This window comes from Protopterus annectens, chromosome 6.part0 (genome assembly GCF_019279795.1).
Source record: "Protopterus annectens isolate FY-2018-M chromosome 6.part0, PAN1.0, whole genome shotgun sequence".
In the NCBI taxonomy this organism is placed as follows: domain Eukaryota; kingdom Metazoa; phylum Chordata; order Ceratodontiformes; family Protopteridae; genus Protopterus; species Protopterus annectens.
The window spans coordinates 917,611,037-917,626,521 of record NC_056737.1 but is presented as its reverse complement, the minus strand read 5'-3'; the positions used below and the strand labels follow the sequence as shown (position 1 = coordinate 917,626,521).

At 43.4% G+C, this 15,485-nt stretch overlaps 1 protein-coding gene across 1 annotated transcript in view; it reads right to left on the bottom strand.

Moving 5' to 3' along the window:
• The window catches only part of EML1 (EMAP like 1), a 1,110,860-nt gene that overhangs the window by 603,615 nt on the left and 491,760 nt on the right, over positions 1 to 15,485 (bottom strand). Inside the window, exon 3 of the mRNA XM_044073595.1 lies at positions 1,627 to 1,692. Within this exon, the coding sequence (XP_043929530.1) occupies positions 1,627 to 1,692 (66 nt within the window). The remainder of the gene's footprint in view (positions 1 to 1,626; positions 1,693 to 15,485) is intronic.

Genomic DNA, 15,485 nt, shown 5'->3' with positions numbered 1-15,485 from the left:
CAAATGTTAATAGTCATGTATACATACCATTGTATACATATTGTAAACTGTACTTTAAATTTTCTTTTTCGAGGCAGCTGAAGCTTTTTATAAATAGTTCCCATACAAAATTTAACCAAATAACACATTAAAGTTTAGTTTTGAGTTATTCCTGGTGGAAACTGAAACATAGTCCATTTTGCAAAATATTGACATACACCTAAAACTGCAGTGAGTGTTTACTATTTTATGCCTTGCAGCACTACTTTTGATGTGCCAAGAAGAAAATTATTCAAACATGGCTTAAAAGACAAATAATGCAATTGACATTGTCCTTTTAAAATGACTTTTGTTTTCTGTGCAGATTTGGCAGAAGCAGCAAGCTATCTTAATATTTTTGACAAAATACCAGATATGGATCAAACTATGGTGCAGTGTTCCTTGCTGGAAACTTTTTTTTTTAATTTAATTCATTGCTGGGCTCTCTGCCAAATACAGTGAAGCTGTTTGTGCATACAAACAAAATGGATTCTTTTAAAGTCAAGTGAAAGACCTTCACCATACCATTTAGCTGTTCTTAAATAAAACAAACTCATGCAGTTCTTTGATTTGTGTTTTGCATGTCACTGACAAAATGCAGAGTTTGTTGTTCACAATGGTCACGTGTTACATAATTTGTTTTCCCATACATATTCTACTTTTGATTTCTTTTCTGTTTCTTCATTGTTGCTACAAGTCCAATTCCAGTAGCTAATCATGGATTTTACTTATTGGTTATCCAGTTAAGACTCACTATGCACAACTGACTTCACTGGCAGCCAGGTAGCATTGGCCTGGTAAAATGCCTTCAGAGATAAAAAAAGTGAGGAAGAAGATACTCACACAATCAAGGTCTGTAACACTTGTTAATACCTCACAGCCTTAACCCTTGTTATCATACGGACAGATCATTTCAACCCAGCATCCACAGATTTGTCTCTGGGGCAAATGACGCTCTCTTCTAGGCTAGGAAGGTGCTGCAGGCATGTGACTTCTTATTTGGAAGAATAAAGTATCCCCACTTGTGTGGAGCATAAACATACAAGGGTGTCAGCTTGTTACATTTGCACATGCCCAGATAACACGGACATCCTGTAACTGCTCTGTCAGATGAGCATCATCTCGGGCTGCAAAGGTAACATGCCAGCCTACCCATGTGGTAAGGTCTAGACAAGACTGTATTTGATACTAACGCATGAAAAACGGACTTCTGTCTAAAGATTGCCTACTGCACCTGCACATGACCAAGCAAGGTAAATTAGATCTGCTTCTGACTCATTATGCATGCTGTGGCTATGCAAATACATTTTTATTTTCCTTACTAACTCATTAAATCACACCAATAACTTTTAGTGAAGTAATAAGGGCAAGAAGGCTAAATAAATTAAACACATTTTATAATCCTTCTCAGACAAGTCTCAAAAAGTGCAGTTAGTTCACAAACAGAATCACCAGCAAACATGCACAAGCCACTGTGTTAACTTACAGTAGAGCGAGCACTTCAACGTGTTATGAAAAAACGGCAGGCTCATTCATTACTAGGCAAGAAGTGAGCACACATTCAGGGAACAACCTTTATTCCTGTTAACAAACACAAGTATTACTTACCTGATTTAGCAGAAGCACTGCCTTTTTTTTCTGTCTCTGTGCTGGCAACTTTCTTATCAGTTTGATCTATAGGTCAGTAAGATTTCATAGAAGAGAGAAAGAAATGTTGTAAGGCCCTTACAGAGAGATAACAGATGAACAAGTCAAGTGAGTGAAAGCTGCAACTGTGACAGAAGAATAAGAACATACTAACAGTATTTGTATCTACTAGAGAAAACAAATATGGAACATAAATGCATGCCAAGGAATTAATAGATGGTAAGATACAATGTGCACATTAAATCCGAAATACTTTTCCATAAGGCAACCAAACCACTTAGTATGTTAAGAATAGCAAAGGACAGTATTATTCCACCACCCCCAAGAAGACAAAGGGAGTGGACCAAGGTAGACTCAAAGACAAATGCATCTACAACTGCCTATAATTATCTGACCTGGACAGCCACATTCAATGGGGCTAACTTTTAACAAAATATGATGTGGCATTAGCTAGAATGGAAATCAGATGTAGTAGGAATGGCGATGATCAAACATTTTCATAAATAATTAGGTATTCAAAGGGTCATCTTTCATTCCCATTCAAGAATACAGAATTATTTAAACTAGAAGAGCTTAAACAAAGGAACTTTTGCCATTATGTAGACACCAATGACAGCCTCAGGTATCAAATATTAGGGATGGTTAAATTCTGCAAGCTGATATTACACAAAACTGTAACTTCCCCATGTAAGAAAATACGACTCTTACATAATGAAAATATCTGTAGTATCTATTATAGTGTTCAAAGTAAATATACTCTCTGTCCTAAATGGAATACTTCTGCAATAGGGATTAGCTTATATATCTATGTATATTTTTTGATATCAGAAATGACTGAGACAGAATAATAATCTAAACATCATTTATGCATTTTCCAGCTACTGGCTTAATTAAAAACAGGGTCATGTGGAAGTCTATTAGAACGCACTCATTGAGGGGCCAACTCAGTGGAGGATGCACGGGTGAATATTATACACACACACACACACACACACACACACACACACACACACACACACACACACACACACACACACACAAAACACCTAAGAGCAATTTAGACAACTGCTCATTTACCTACATTCATGACTCTTAACCCTTTACCTTCAGAATTAGGAACAAAAACCAAAAAATATTATTTAATGAAAAGCCCAAAATTAGAGACACTATAAAATATTGGTACTATTAACCAAGAACTTGTCAAAAAAATGCATAATTCTGGGAAAAACAAAGCAAAATGCTCAGACTGTATTAAGGGGTACCCACACAAATTAAAGACAGTAGACAGGCTCACCTATGGCACTTTTGTGATGTGGGACAAATCGGGAGTACCTCGTGACGACACACATACACAGTGAGGATGTGAAGACTATACAGACAGCACCCTAGATGGGAAGCAAACTTTAGAACCAAACACTGTGAGGCAGTAATAACTGCTAAGCCACTGTGCCACGCTGCCACTCTTTAGACATTTTCAAGTTATAATTCAGAAGAATGCAAGAGACATAATATTATGCACTTCTCATTGCAAAATGAAATGTCATAACTTTTGGCTGGCTAATGCTTTAACAAAAATAATTGCTGCTGTTATTAATGTAGTGCACAGAGTGAAGTGGTTACACTCTGATATCTGGAAAGAGAGAAATCAGTTAAGTGCTTCTATAGCACGACGCCCAATATTAACAAATGCTAAGCACCCCTGCTTCACTTGTTAAGATCAGGAATAGAGTTAGGCAGTTAAATCCATCAGTACTGACCTGCAAATGACTGAAGCAAAATAAAAACAGAATTGTTTCCATCTGCTGTTTTAGCCATTAATGTGTACCTGACTCTTTTGTAACATAACAGAATAGCTTACACCTTTCTGTCAGCACTAGCTACTTGCTTTATATCTTTGAAAGCCAACAAAGACTTGGCACTTCTTTTCTGTAACTAGTAGTCCATGTATCAGATAATGCTCCACAAACTACAATGAATTAGGATCAGGTGTCCAATCATAACCCGTTATTATAGGAGTTCTCTATTATGGCCTCTCTTGCTTTGCAAGCACCTCCTGGATACATTTTTAAACAAAGGAATCTAGCTCCTGGGAATCTGTACAACAGAAAACTGAATCTCTGTCTTGTAACTGTTTTAACCATAATCAAATTATTTTTGTTACTTAGCTAAATCAGATTTATTAAAACTAGCTAAGTAGCCCCCAGCAATAAATACATGGTTACAGTGGGAGTGTGGCTTGTACTTTGCAGGTGGAGTGTCTAGTTTGAACTAGATACGGTTTTACTTTTGATTGGCTTGCTCTTGGTTTGTTAATTCTATGTATCACTGTGTTTTAGCTAGTGTTGGGTATTGCAGCCTCTCTGCTTTGGCAGGACCTCATGGTTACAGCTTTAAACAAAGCAATCTAGCTGCTGAGCATCTCTACATCAGATAAACAAATCTCTTACTGTGGTTTCTCCCTTTTTCTGTTGTGGTTTTAAACACTCCGTGTCTATTTCACCCCTTATAGTAATCGGACTACCAAAGTCCCGGATCTCTTTCACTGCTATTGTCAGTTGTATCTTCTTCTTTTTCTCTCAGCTGTTCCCGTTAGGGGTCGCCACAGCGGATCATCGGTTACCATTTCTTCCTGTCCTCTGCATCTTGCTCTTTCACAACAGCCACCTGCATGTCCTCTCTCACCCCATCCATAAACCTTGTCTTAGGCCTTCCTCTTTTCCGCTTACCTGGCAGCTCCATCGTTAGCATTCTTTTCCCAATATACCCAGCATCCCTCCTTAGCACATTTCCAAACCAATGCAATCTCGCCTCTCTGGCTTTTTCTCCAAACTGTCCAACCTGGGCTGACCCTCTAATATATTCATTCCTAATCCTGTCCATCGTTGTCACACCCAGTGCAAATCTTAACAGCTTTAACTCTGCCATGTCCAGCTCTGACTTCTGCCTTTTTGTCAATGCTACCGTCTCCAACTCATAGTTGTATAAGCTATTAAAATACTTATTCTTCCCATTATTTTCCATAGATCCAAATACTGAGTGTGTCCACCCATCCAAACAGTATTGCCCTTGAGAAACCTTCCTCATAAATTCTCTCTGGTGCATTTTAAACTGTTTGGCACTGTCGTAGACTTGTTATTTTGCATTGCCGTAGGTTCACCTAGTCTTAAATCGCCTTATTAGCAGCAACTAGATAGCTGTTTAAATCATTGGGGTAGCATTGCACTTAATGTAAAAAACACACAAAAAGTATACTAAGACGACATCATCTAATGGCTGTAGGTGGTAGCCTGGTCTATTTGAGTTGGGAAAGACATGGGAAGGGCTCAGAGTGTAGTCATTTATTGCTGAGCTCATTCCCATAGAGCTGAGCAATGCTTGGCACCCTCGCCTGTGAATCCAAAATGTTTTTACTGCATCCAGAGCCATCCAGGCTGAGATAAGGAACTTTAAATTAGAAAGGGCAAGTGCAAAAATAAACTAAAGGATTGCTACTGTTTTGCAGTATTTTCAAAGCATTTAAGTAACTGTTTACCTGAAAAATTGCTCTTCTTTTCTGTTTGCTGGTTTACTGATCTGCCCTGATTTAAGCTGCATTACAGATGGGCAATGCAGTCAGGGACTTAGCTGTTTGATGTTTGTCTGCATTAGAGAGTTAGTTTTGCTCTGCTTTTACATTAAGACTTTCCAGGGTCATCAGTCTTGTGGCAGAAATTGTTTGGTTAATTTTTCTGAGTTGTGAAGCACTCCAGGGAGCTCAAAGTATAGTTGTTTATTGGCCGGAAGGCATAGGAGTTGGATTTCAACTTTTTTTTTTCCTGTGGCTACAAAGTAGGTGCATTTACACAAAGCAGCTCACAGTGCAGTGGCAATTAGCAGTGCCCTGAATTGTAGCAAATGCTTAGACTGTAAAGTTTACCTAAAGCTGGTACTTAGGACTTAATCTATAACATAGTAAAGTTTTGAGTGCATCTAAACTTAGAGCAAATAGCACATTGAACAGTACAAACAGATCATAATACTACCTCACAGCTAGTCTTAATACCAGACACCTCACAGGTGACCCCACCCACCAACCCATAAAACCAAGTCCCTAAACCATAACAGACCAACCCTAATACAGGTCCTAACAATATGGATACGAATTTTCTCCAATGACTAACACAGTATATGACAGATGTACATATATAAATTCCTTGGAGGCAAAAATATTACTTAACAAGGCTGTCAATAAGACGCACACTGCATCCTTCACGCATACCACTTACCACACACACAGACATTCTTATGCTGAGACACTTAAAAACTTTCCTGGACCTCAAAGACATCCTATGCCATGTCTATCTGCAACACCTATTCTCAGCAGTCACTAAAGCACATACAAAAAACATCTACCACCACTCATACGCCCACACCCAATGTTTGCCAAAGAACAAAGCTCAGAAGGCAAGCAAGCACTTTACCTAATACTGCTGCCATAGGGGATTCTATTGTATGACACACCAGTGTCCCTCTTGCCAGACTGGAGAAGGAGAAGTTAACAGTTAGTTGCCTATCTGGAACTAGGATCTGTAATATCATGCATATACTCTAAGTCACTGCACCACAGGTACCAATATGATCCTGCCATAGTCCATGTGGGTGTAAATAATCTCAAGTGTACCTCAATGGACTATATGAAAACAAACATTATGCATCTCTCTGAATACATGTCAAACAAGTATGTCTCTTGCATTGAGCAGCATTCTCCCTTCGCCAAGGATGATGCCACAGTATGAACAGAAAACAGATTTTAACAACTGGCTTAGTTTCTGGCATCACTTCAGGGGGTTCCAATACCCATCTTCATGAGAGGGACATAGTTAACAGATCACATTGCAGGGATGGTCTGCACCTTTCACCGGTAGGCTTTCATGTATTGGCTAAAACTTTATCCACCTCCTTACAGCCTTTTTCAGGCAATGTCAAAATGACAAAACTATCTACATAGCACAAAAAAATTAAAGTAACCTTAAAGTGCTACTGCTCAGTGCTAGGATATCCACAGCCTACAAGCTCTCCTCACTCTGAAGTATGGAGACATCTGTGCTGTTTCCAAGACTTGGTTTAAAATTGCAGAAAGTACACTGGCAGTGCAAGGTTACAGTGTTTTCCACACATTTAGACCAACAACGCAGACAAAGGCTAAATGTGGAGGGGTCTCAATTTATATTAGTGACAAATACAACTACAGGTTAGTTAAACAGGATGATGCTTACATCCAAGTCTCCACAGACAAGGTTCTGTATGGTTTTCTGGCCAGCTACAGGTCACCATGTATGACCAACAAAGCTCACAACTTATACCTGGACTTACTGGAGGTGCTGAAAATCCAAACACCCTATTCATGGAGACTAACTTCCCCTGTACAGACTGGGAAATGTACACCGTCTCTAAAGTACAACCATAACATTTTCTGGACTTTGTCAGCACAAATACCCTTGACCAGATAGTGCACACTCCAACCAGCAGTTCAAACATACTAGGCTTAGTACTCACCAACATGGATAGAGTATTGCACCCCCTCACCCCACTTGTCACATAGTCTTTAGTGAGGTCTAATCACCAAGCGGTCTTTCTCAAAATAAAAGTCGACCCGGAAAATCCAACTAAACCAACAACAGTTAGGAACTATTCTTATACTAACTACATCCTGTTAAGCAACACTTTTTCAAAATTCAAGGCTCACTCACACCACAAGAGCACAGGTGACAATATAGAACTGTTCACAGAAAACCCTGTACAAACATGTAAATGGCAGCATTGAAGCTCCCAGAGCAACCAGAACCGAAGATCCCATACCAACAGAACCAAACCCACATTTAACACCAGAAACAAACCCCACAAGTGGAATCCTAAACCTTAACATGGTATATAACCAAAGAAATGTCATGGCCAAAATCAGAATAAGCAGCTCTCACGGAGACAGGAGCCCTCTGATTCAAATAAACAAACTATGAGGTCTAATAAGATCAATTATGAGGTCAGGATAGCCGCTCAAGCTAAGGGCAGTCACAATGCCTTTTTCAGCTAGGACAAAAACCTTAAAGATAAAACAGCAGTGTGCAGAACTGGTGGTAAATGAGACAACTTTCAGTGACCAGGGTAGTAAATCATTTGCTGATAAACTTGTCTGTAATTTCACCACCAACTCCTCCCACAACTAAACCCCGTGAAATCCCTTCTAGCACATCTTCCCAACTATCATCAGGGAGGAGGTACTTGCAGCGCTCGCTAAGGCCAAAAAAAAGAAGTTATGTACCTACCATAACGTTCCATGTTAGTTTTCATCTCGCCTTCTTTCTTGCTGGTTGGGATCGGAGCCGATCCTCGGCTCCGACTCGGCCATCTTCTATAGCTCGAGAGCTGTTCACTGGCTCGAGGCTACCCTTTATCCCATGATGCCTAGCGCTAGCTACCCAGATCTCGTTTGAAATAGCTAACCCTAGCCATAGCTAGAGAATGAACCTCTCCAAACAAAATGTTGAGCACACCTGTCACACTTTGCAAGTCTGTAGAGGAAACAACCAGAGAACACTCAGCCAGTGAAACTTGAACTCCTCTCGGTCCAATAGGATAGGGGGATGGAGGGTGGGACGCAAGAAAGGCGGTGAGATGACAACTAACATGGAATGTTATGGTAGGTACATAACTTCTTTATGTTAAGTTGTCTATCTCGCCTTCGTTCTTGCTGGTTGGGACAGCGTCCCTAGCACCTACAATCCTGGGCAGCTCATTGGAACAGACTTTTCAGAACAGTGGAACCAAAGTTTGCTCTGCTCCTGGAGACCATATCTAGCTTGTAATGAGAAATAAAGGTATGAGGGTTTGCCCACGTAGCAGCTGCACAGATAGAGTCCATGGGCAACCTAGACTGGAAGGCTACAGAGGTGGCCAAAGCCCTAGTAGAATGACCTTTTGGTTTGACAGATAACTTTGTTTCTCAGTTGATAGATGAAAGTAATAATGTGAGACAACCATCTGGATAAGGTTACTTTGGAAACTGGGAGACCATGTTTGCCCAGAGCATAGGAAAGGAATAGTTTGTCCGACTTCCTTATATCTTTTGTCCTATGCAGGTAAAAACGCAGTTGTCCATGAACATCCAATTGATGTAATTTGTATTCTGCCTTGTTGGTGTGGTTAAGAAAGAACACAGGTAGGTCTATAGATTGGTTAAAATTATTTTCTGAGCAGACTTTAGGAAGGAAAGAGGGATTAGTCCTCAGAGCAACCCTGCCCTTATGAAAAACTAAGTATGGAGGATGGACACATAGTGCCTGAAGTTCAGAGACAAGTCTGGCTGAAGTAATAGCTACCAGAAAGAGTTTTCCAAGATAGGAACTTAATGGAGCAGGACACTGCAGGTTCAAAAGGGGCATAACTAAAGAGGTTAGTACCAAGTTTAGGTCCCAAGGAGGAGGGGGATCTCTCACTGGGGGTCTAGTAGTCCCTCTTAGAAAAGCTTTACATAGCTTATGAGACAATGTTTGCATTAGACAACCCAGCATGAAAGTTTGAGATAGCCGCTAGTTGAACCCTGATTGTAGCAGAAGCGGACCCAGAATGTAAAAGTTCTGATAAGAACTCCAAGATTTCGTGGACTGGGGCTGAAAAAGGATTTATGTTCCTAGCTTCTGCCCAACAAGAAAAACATTTCCATTTGCTAGCATAAGTCCTTCTAGTGGCGGACTTGAAAGGAGACAATAGCATAAGTCCTTCTAGTGGCGGACTTGAAAGGAGACAATCTCACGTACAGCCGGGGAAATGCTGGGAAGCCTGGCTAAGGTTGGAAGTGGAGCAATCAAGCTGTGAGCTGGAGTGTTAGAAGGGATTGATGCAGCCCATCTGATCCAGAGTCCAGGGCTGATGGAGAAAGCAATGGTGCAGGAATGGGAACCATATCTGTCGAAGCCAGTAGGGGGCAATGAGGATCATTCTGCAACCCAATGACATTGTTTTCTGTAGGAGTTTCGGTATCAGGGGAAATGGAGGGAAGGCATAAAGAAGTCCCTGAGGCCAATCGTGGACTAGAGCATCTCTGGGAGAATGACCAGGAAGCAGAAGGGAGTAGTAGTTGCTGCATTTGCTGTTGAAGGGGGTGGCAAAAAGGTCGCAGTAAGGCTGTCCCCATTTGCGGAAGATCAGATCCGCAACTACCTGGTTCAGAGACCACTTGTGAGGCATGAGAATAGCTCTGCTGAGCCTGTCCGCTATGACGTTGGACCTCCCAGGGATGTATCAGAAATCGTTGGGAGGAAATCGCCTACTGCCAGAGTTCTGAGTGCTTCTCGGCATAGGTGTTAGGACCTGGTTCCGCCCTACTTGTTGATGTACCACACCACTGACATGTTGTATGCATTGCAATGGTCCCAGAAGGAAGAAAGTCCTGAAGAGCTTGCAACGCTAAGAGCACGGCTCTCATTTCTAAGACGTTTATATGCAGATGGTACTCGTGAGGCTGCCAAGTGCCTTGGACTGTCCTGCCCTGATAATGCCCCCCCCCCCACCCTATCAGGGAGGCATCCGTGGTCACTGTGGCAACCAGAGGGGGCTGAATGAAGGGTCTGCCCTGAGACACTAGTGGGGAGACCATCCACCAGGAAAGGTGCCTTTTGCATGCTTCTGTAATCAAAATCATGTGAGACATAGGGAGCTGTTGGAAAGACCACTGTGTGAACAGAAGCCACTGAAGGATTCTCATGTGAAAGCGGGCCAGAGGGATTAGGAGAATTGCCACTGCCATGGAACCCAGAGTTTGGAGGACAAATCTGATTGGATCCTTTTGCTCTGCATTAGAATTTGTACTTGCTGGTGAATTAATGATATCCTGTCTGGCGGAAGCCTTGCGGACATGTTCCTTGTGTCTAAGTCTGCGCCTATATAGGTGAAAGATTGACAGGGCAACAAGGTAGATTTTTCAAAGTTTATTGTAATGCCTAGCTGGGAGCAAATTGTGATTGTGTAGTCCCTGGCTTGCAGAAGTTGATGCCTGGTAGTAGCAGTGAGGAGCCAGTCATCTAGATATGGAAACACCTGGAATCCTTGACGTCTCAGGTGAGCCGTGACCACTGCCATACATTTGAACACCCTGGGGGCTGTGGTGAGACCAAAGGGCAGAGCTCTGAACTGGTAATGACTGGCTCCCAGCCGGAAGCGAAGGAATCTCCTGGCGCGCCTGTCCATTTTGATGTGATAGTACGTATCCTGAAGATCTATGGAGCACATCCAATTGTCCTGACCCAGAAAGGGTAGAATGGACTGTAGCATGACCATCCGAAACTTTGTTCTTTGAACAGACTTGTTTAGTCTGCTGAGATCCAGAATCGGTCTCCAGTCCCCTGTCTTTTTTGGTACCAAAAAGAACCTTGAGTAAGTTCCGGATCAGTGTTGGTCTGCCGGGACTTCCTGGATGACTCTTTTTTTCTAGCAGTTTTGAAACTTCTATGACTGCTTGGTCCCTCAGATTGGGTGGAACATCTGGAAGGGATTTGCTTGACAGTAAGGGGGGCTGAGAGAAAGGGATTTTGTAACCTCCGGATATAATTGACTGTACCCATTTGTCTTGCGTTAAACTTTGCCAGGCTTTTGGGTACAGTGGAAAGTCTTCCCCCGACTGCCTCCAGAGACGGGCAGCCGGGCAACCCTTCAGGGATGCTGGAAGGGCTTCTCAGAGAAGGATTCTCTGCTGCCCTGGTTCTGCGGACCCCCTCTGCCACGAGGGCGGTGTCTGCTGCTGTTGTTTCCTCCTCTACCCCTGGAGGAAAAATCGCTACGTGTGTCAGGCGGGGCTCCCTGGGATTTTCGGAACCACATTTTACCACTCTTCTGACCCTTGGGGTATGGTCTGGAAGGAGTGGAAAAACAGACTCCCACTGCAGAGAGAGTCTTGCCTTCTTATTCACACCTAGTCAAAGTGTCTTTCACCTGTGGTCCAAACAGAAAGGAACCGTCAAAGGGGGTGCTGATGAATGACGCTCTAAAGGGTTCCGCAAAATTACACAGCCGCATCCATGCGTGTCTCCTAAGGGCCTCGCCTGTACCTGCGGCTCTACTCGCACCATTGGCTGCATAGGAAATTAGCCTCATGGAGGAGTTGACTACAGAACTAAGGGTCGCCAGCTGGGAAGCCACTTTAGCTTGAGCCCCTTCAGCTGATGGATCTTGAAGGGTATCTCAGAGCTCTTTAAGGAGATCCCTCTGAAGCAGAGTAAAATGGCACAAGTAATTCAGTGACCTCATAGAAAAGGTCACTGAAGCAAACATTCGCTTTCCGTATCTATCCATTAGTCCGAGACTCCTTGTTAGGAGGATGGACAGACAAAGAAGTTTCCACTAACTCCTTTTTAGTGGCTGCTGCTACCACCATGGCATCCACAGGAACACCTTTGGTAAGGAACTGCTTATCAAGGGGTGCCGTGATAAACTTGCTAGGTCATCTCTGGGTTGGTTCCACTGTATCCGGGGCTGACTAAGCCTTTCGAGCCACCCCAGACATGAGTGGATCGAAAGGCGGAAAAACACAGGAGGTGGAAGGTCGGGAACCAAACGCATCCAGGAATACAGACTCATCCTCGGTAGGGGCTAGGGGACTCCAGTTCCCCCTCTGCTTAAGCATTTCTAGGATGTCCGAGAAGGAAACATCTTCAGAGGGGGACCCTTCCGAATCATCTAAGTCTGTATCAGAAGTGAGAGACTCAGGGGAGTCAATGTGCTTCCTCTTGCACTTCTTACGAGGGGGCTCCTCTGAATGATCAGGGGAGGCCTCGGAAGAAGAGGAAACACCCAATGGGGTGCCCTGGAGAGCCAGTTCCCCACACTTTGGGTCTGGAGGAGGAGCAGAGGCTGTTGCAGGCACTACAGGGAACAGAGCCGGTGGGGTCGATCGTGGAGCTGAATCAGAGGCCAGCACACTCCTCATGACATCAAAGACGTCCCTGCCACGATGCAGAGAAGGATCCGGTTCAGAGGAAATCAGAATACTTCTCTGCTCCGAGGCTGATGTAGGAGCCGAACTCACCTGCGCCGAAGCTCCGAGAGGGAGAACGGGGGTCGGACAAGGGTCCGATGCCACTCGCCCCCTTGGAGCCGACGAGGGAGCCTCGACACCCAGATCCCTTGACAGACGGTACCATCGAGGGAATCGGAGCCGACGACGGAACCGAAGGAGAAATAGTTATCAGAGCCGACGGTTCCACGACTTGAACCCCAACGAACTCTGGCTCTGAGCTCAAAAGAGTCGGAGGAGGAACATCGATAGAAGTGGATGGAGCCGACACCTGTTGAGGAGGGCTTAACAACATCTTGGCAAGTGTCTGTGACTTCAGCAACCTATTGACCACTCTCTCCACATCGTGATCCGAGAGAGCCTAGAGGACCGAGAGGAGTGGGAAGATCAGTGACTGCGCTCACGCTGAAGCAGGGGAGACCAAGGAGCCAAATGTATTGACTCCAGAGAAGGGGACCTCAGCCTCTTGTGGCTCTGCGATGGCTCCCAAGATGCTGATGGAGCCGACAGGGAGATCTCCAGCTGGAACCGAAGTGGCAGGTAAAATCTGAACCAGTGACGGCTCCGAGCTTGGAGCAGACGATTTGGTCGGTTTTGGCGATTTCATAGGCTGAGCCTTGGCCGGTGAATCCTGGGGCTTTAAAAGACCCCTCAGAATAAGTTTATTTTTACGCTCCTGCAGAACTCTTGGACTAAATGCATGGCATATAGAACAAGAGTCCTGCAGGTGCACTGCGCCTAAGCAGTAGACGCAAGAAGTGTGCCCATCTGTCAGAGACATTTTCTGACAGCATGAGTCACACTTCTTGAATCCCGAAACCTTGGACTCCTTAAATATCCTGTATCAAAAAAAAAAAAATACCTGAAGAGATACTACACTGATGTTAGCCAAAAAGCCGAAAGGCTATGACAAAATACCACAACACCAACAAAAGCAAAAAAGAGAAAAAACACACAGTTAAAGCTTTTTTTATATATAACTAGGAAGCCTCTAACTTAAACAGCTACCTAGAGAAAGATAGAAGGAAGGCCTTGAAACTAAGCACTACCTGACAGAAAGGGATAGGAGGGGCAGGGGGAGAACTCTCTAATTTAAACGAGTTCTAAGGAGGGGAAAACTACAATATACTTAGCTAACACACAAGAAAGACAGACTACAAAACTAAACAAACTCAAAAAAAAAAAACTAAAACTAAACTCTGAAAAAAAAAAAAAACACTATCTTAGCTAGAAAAGTTCAGTAAGAAACTTAATACAAGCCTGAGCCAGTTAAAAACGACACCTCGCAGCTGAAGCGGCAAACGAGATCTGGGTAGCTAGCGCTAGGCATCATGGGATAAGAGGTAGCCTCGAGCCAGTGAACAGCTCTCGAGCTATAGAAGATGGCCGGGTCGGAGCCGAGGATCGGCTCCGATCCCAACCAGCAAGAACGAAGGCGAGATAGACAACTTAAAATCGCTGCTTCAGCAGGCCCCAGTAATATCCCTGGTTGCCTCCTAAATAGTCTCGGACATGGCCTAGCGGTTAAAAAAAATAACTACCTAGCAGGACTACTAGAGGCATTGAAACTACAGCCTCAAAACAGGTTACTTATTCAGTGAATGGATGGCTGCAATGGGCATTCCTTTCCACAAGGGTGGACCATCAACCAACTCCATAGTCTGACAAGTCTAATATGCAAAGCCATGGAATTAATTATAAACATAATCAACACAGATATTAGCAACTTATACATGTTGGACCCATCCCAGTTTGGCTTTGTCAAGGGAAGGTCCTGCCTGTTCAACCTAGTAGGCTTCTTTGAGAGGGTTATCAAGGCTATGGATGAGGGAAAAGAAACCGTGCACACTGCCTACCTTGACCTGGTCGATACAATACCCCACTCAGATATTGTTGACAAACTCTAAGAATTAAGCATAAATCCCTACATAATTCAGTAAATTGCTACACGTCTCACAGAAGTCAGGATTGGTGAGACCACTTCCACTAGGAGACCAGGTCACCAATGGAGTACCCCAGGGTTCTGTGTTGGGCCCACTCTTTTTTGGAATCTATTTCTCAGGAAGTCATGGATAATGTTGAAGGTCTCTGGCTCACCAAATTCATAAATGACTGTAATTTGGGAGCTGTTGTAGAGTGCTCCTGTGACCAAACATGCTGCAAGAAGGTCTGTCACAAAAAATGATTGATGCCAGAGCCACGAATTAAAACACAAAGAAATGCATTATAGTGCCCTGTAGGAAGTTGTCCATCCAAGCTAATTACTCCCATTGATAAGAGCTGACCTAGTAGTTAGGGATTTGGGAACATATGTTGATAATTTGGCCTTATACCAACATATAGGCAAGATGGTAAGAAAATCATTGTATACTGCCCAAGTCATAAGTAGGGGAACGGCATCCAGGTCCAAGGAAATTACAGTACCACTCTACTCGGTCATTATCAGACCCATTATTGAATACAGTGCCCCCTCTGGCATGCTCCTAATCATGCACCTGCAGCAGTTGAACACCCTCAAAGATTTCTCACCAACAGAATCCAGGGTATGAATACCATGTCCTACTCTGATCATCTTAAGGCCCTGTGTCTCTCTATTCAACCTCCTACAGGTTATTGAGATCCTACAGGTTATTGAGATACACCTCCAAGTGATTGCTGCTCCTCTGGAATAAGTTCCCACTCAACATGAAGCAGAGTTACTCTATGACCCTATTCAAGTGCAACCCTGACAACTGGATGGGTGACTGTAAATTCAGCCCAGTGGTGGCACCTATGT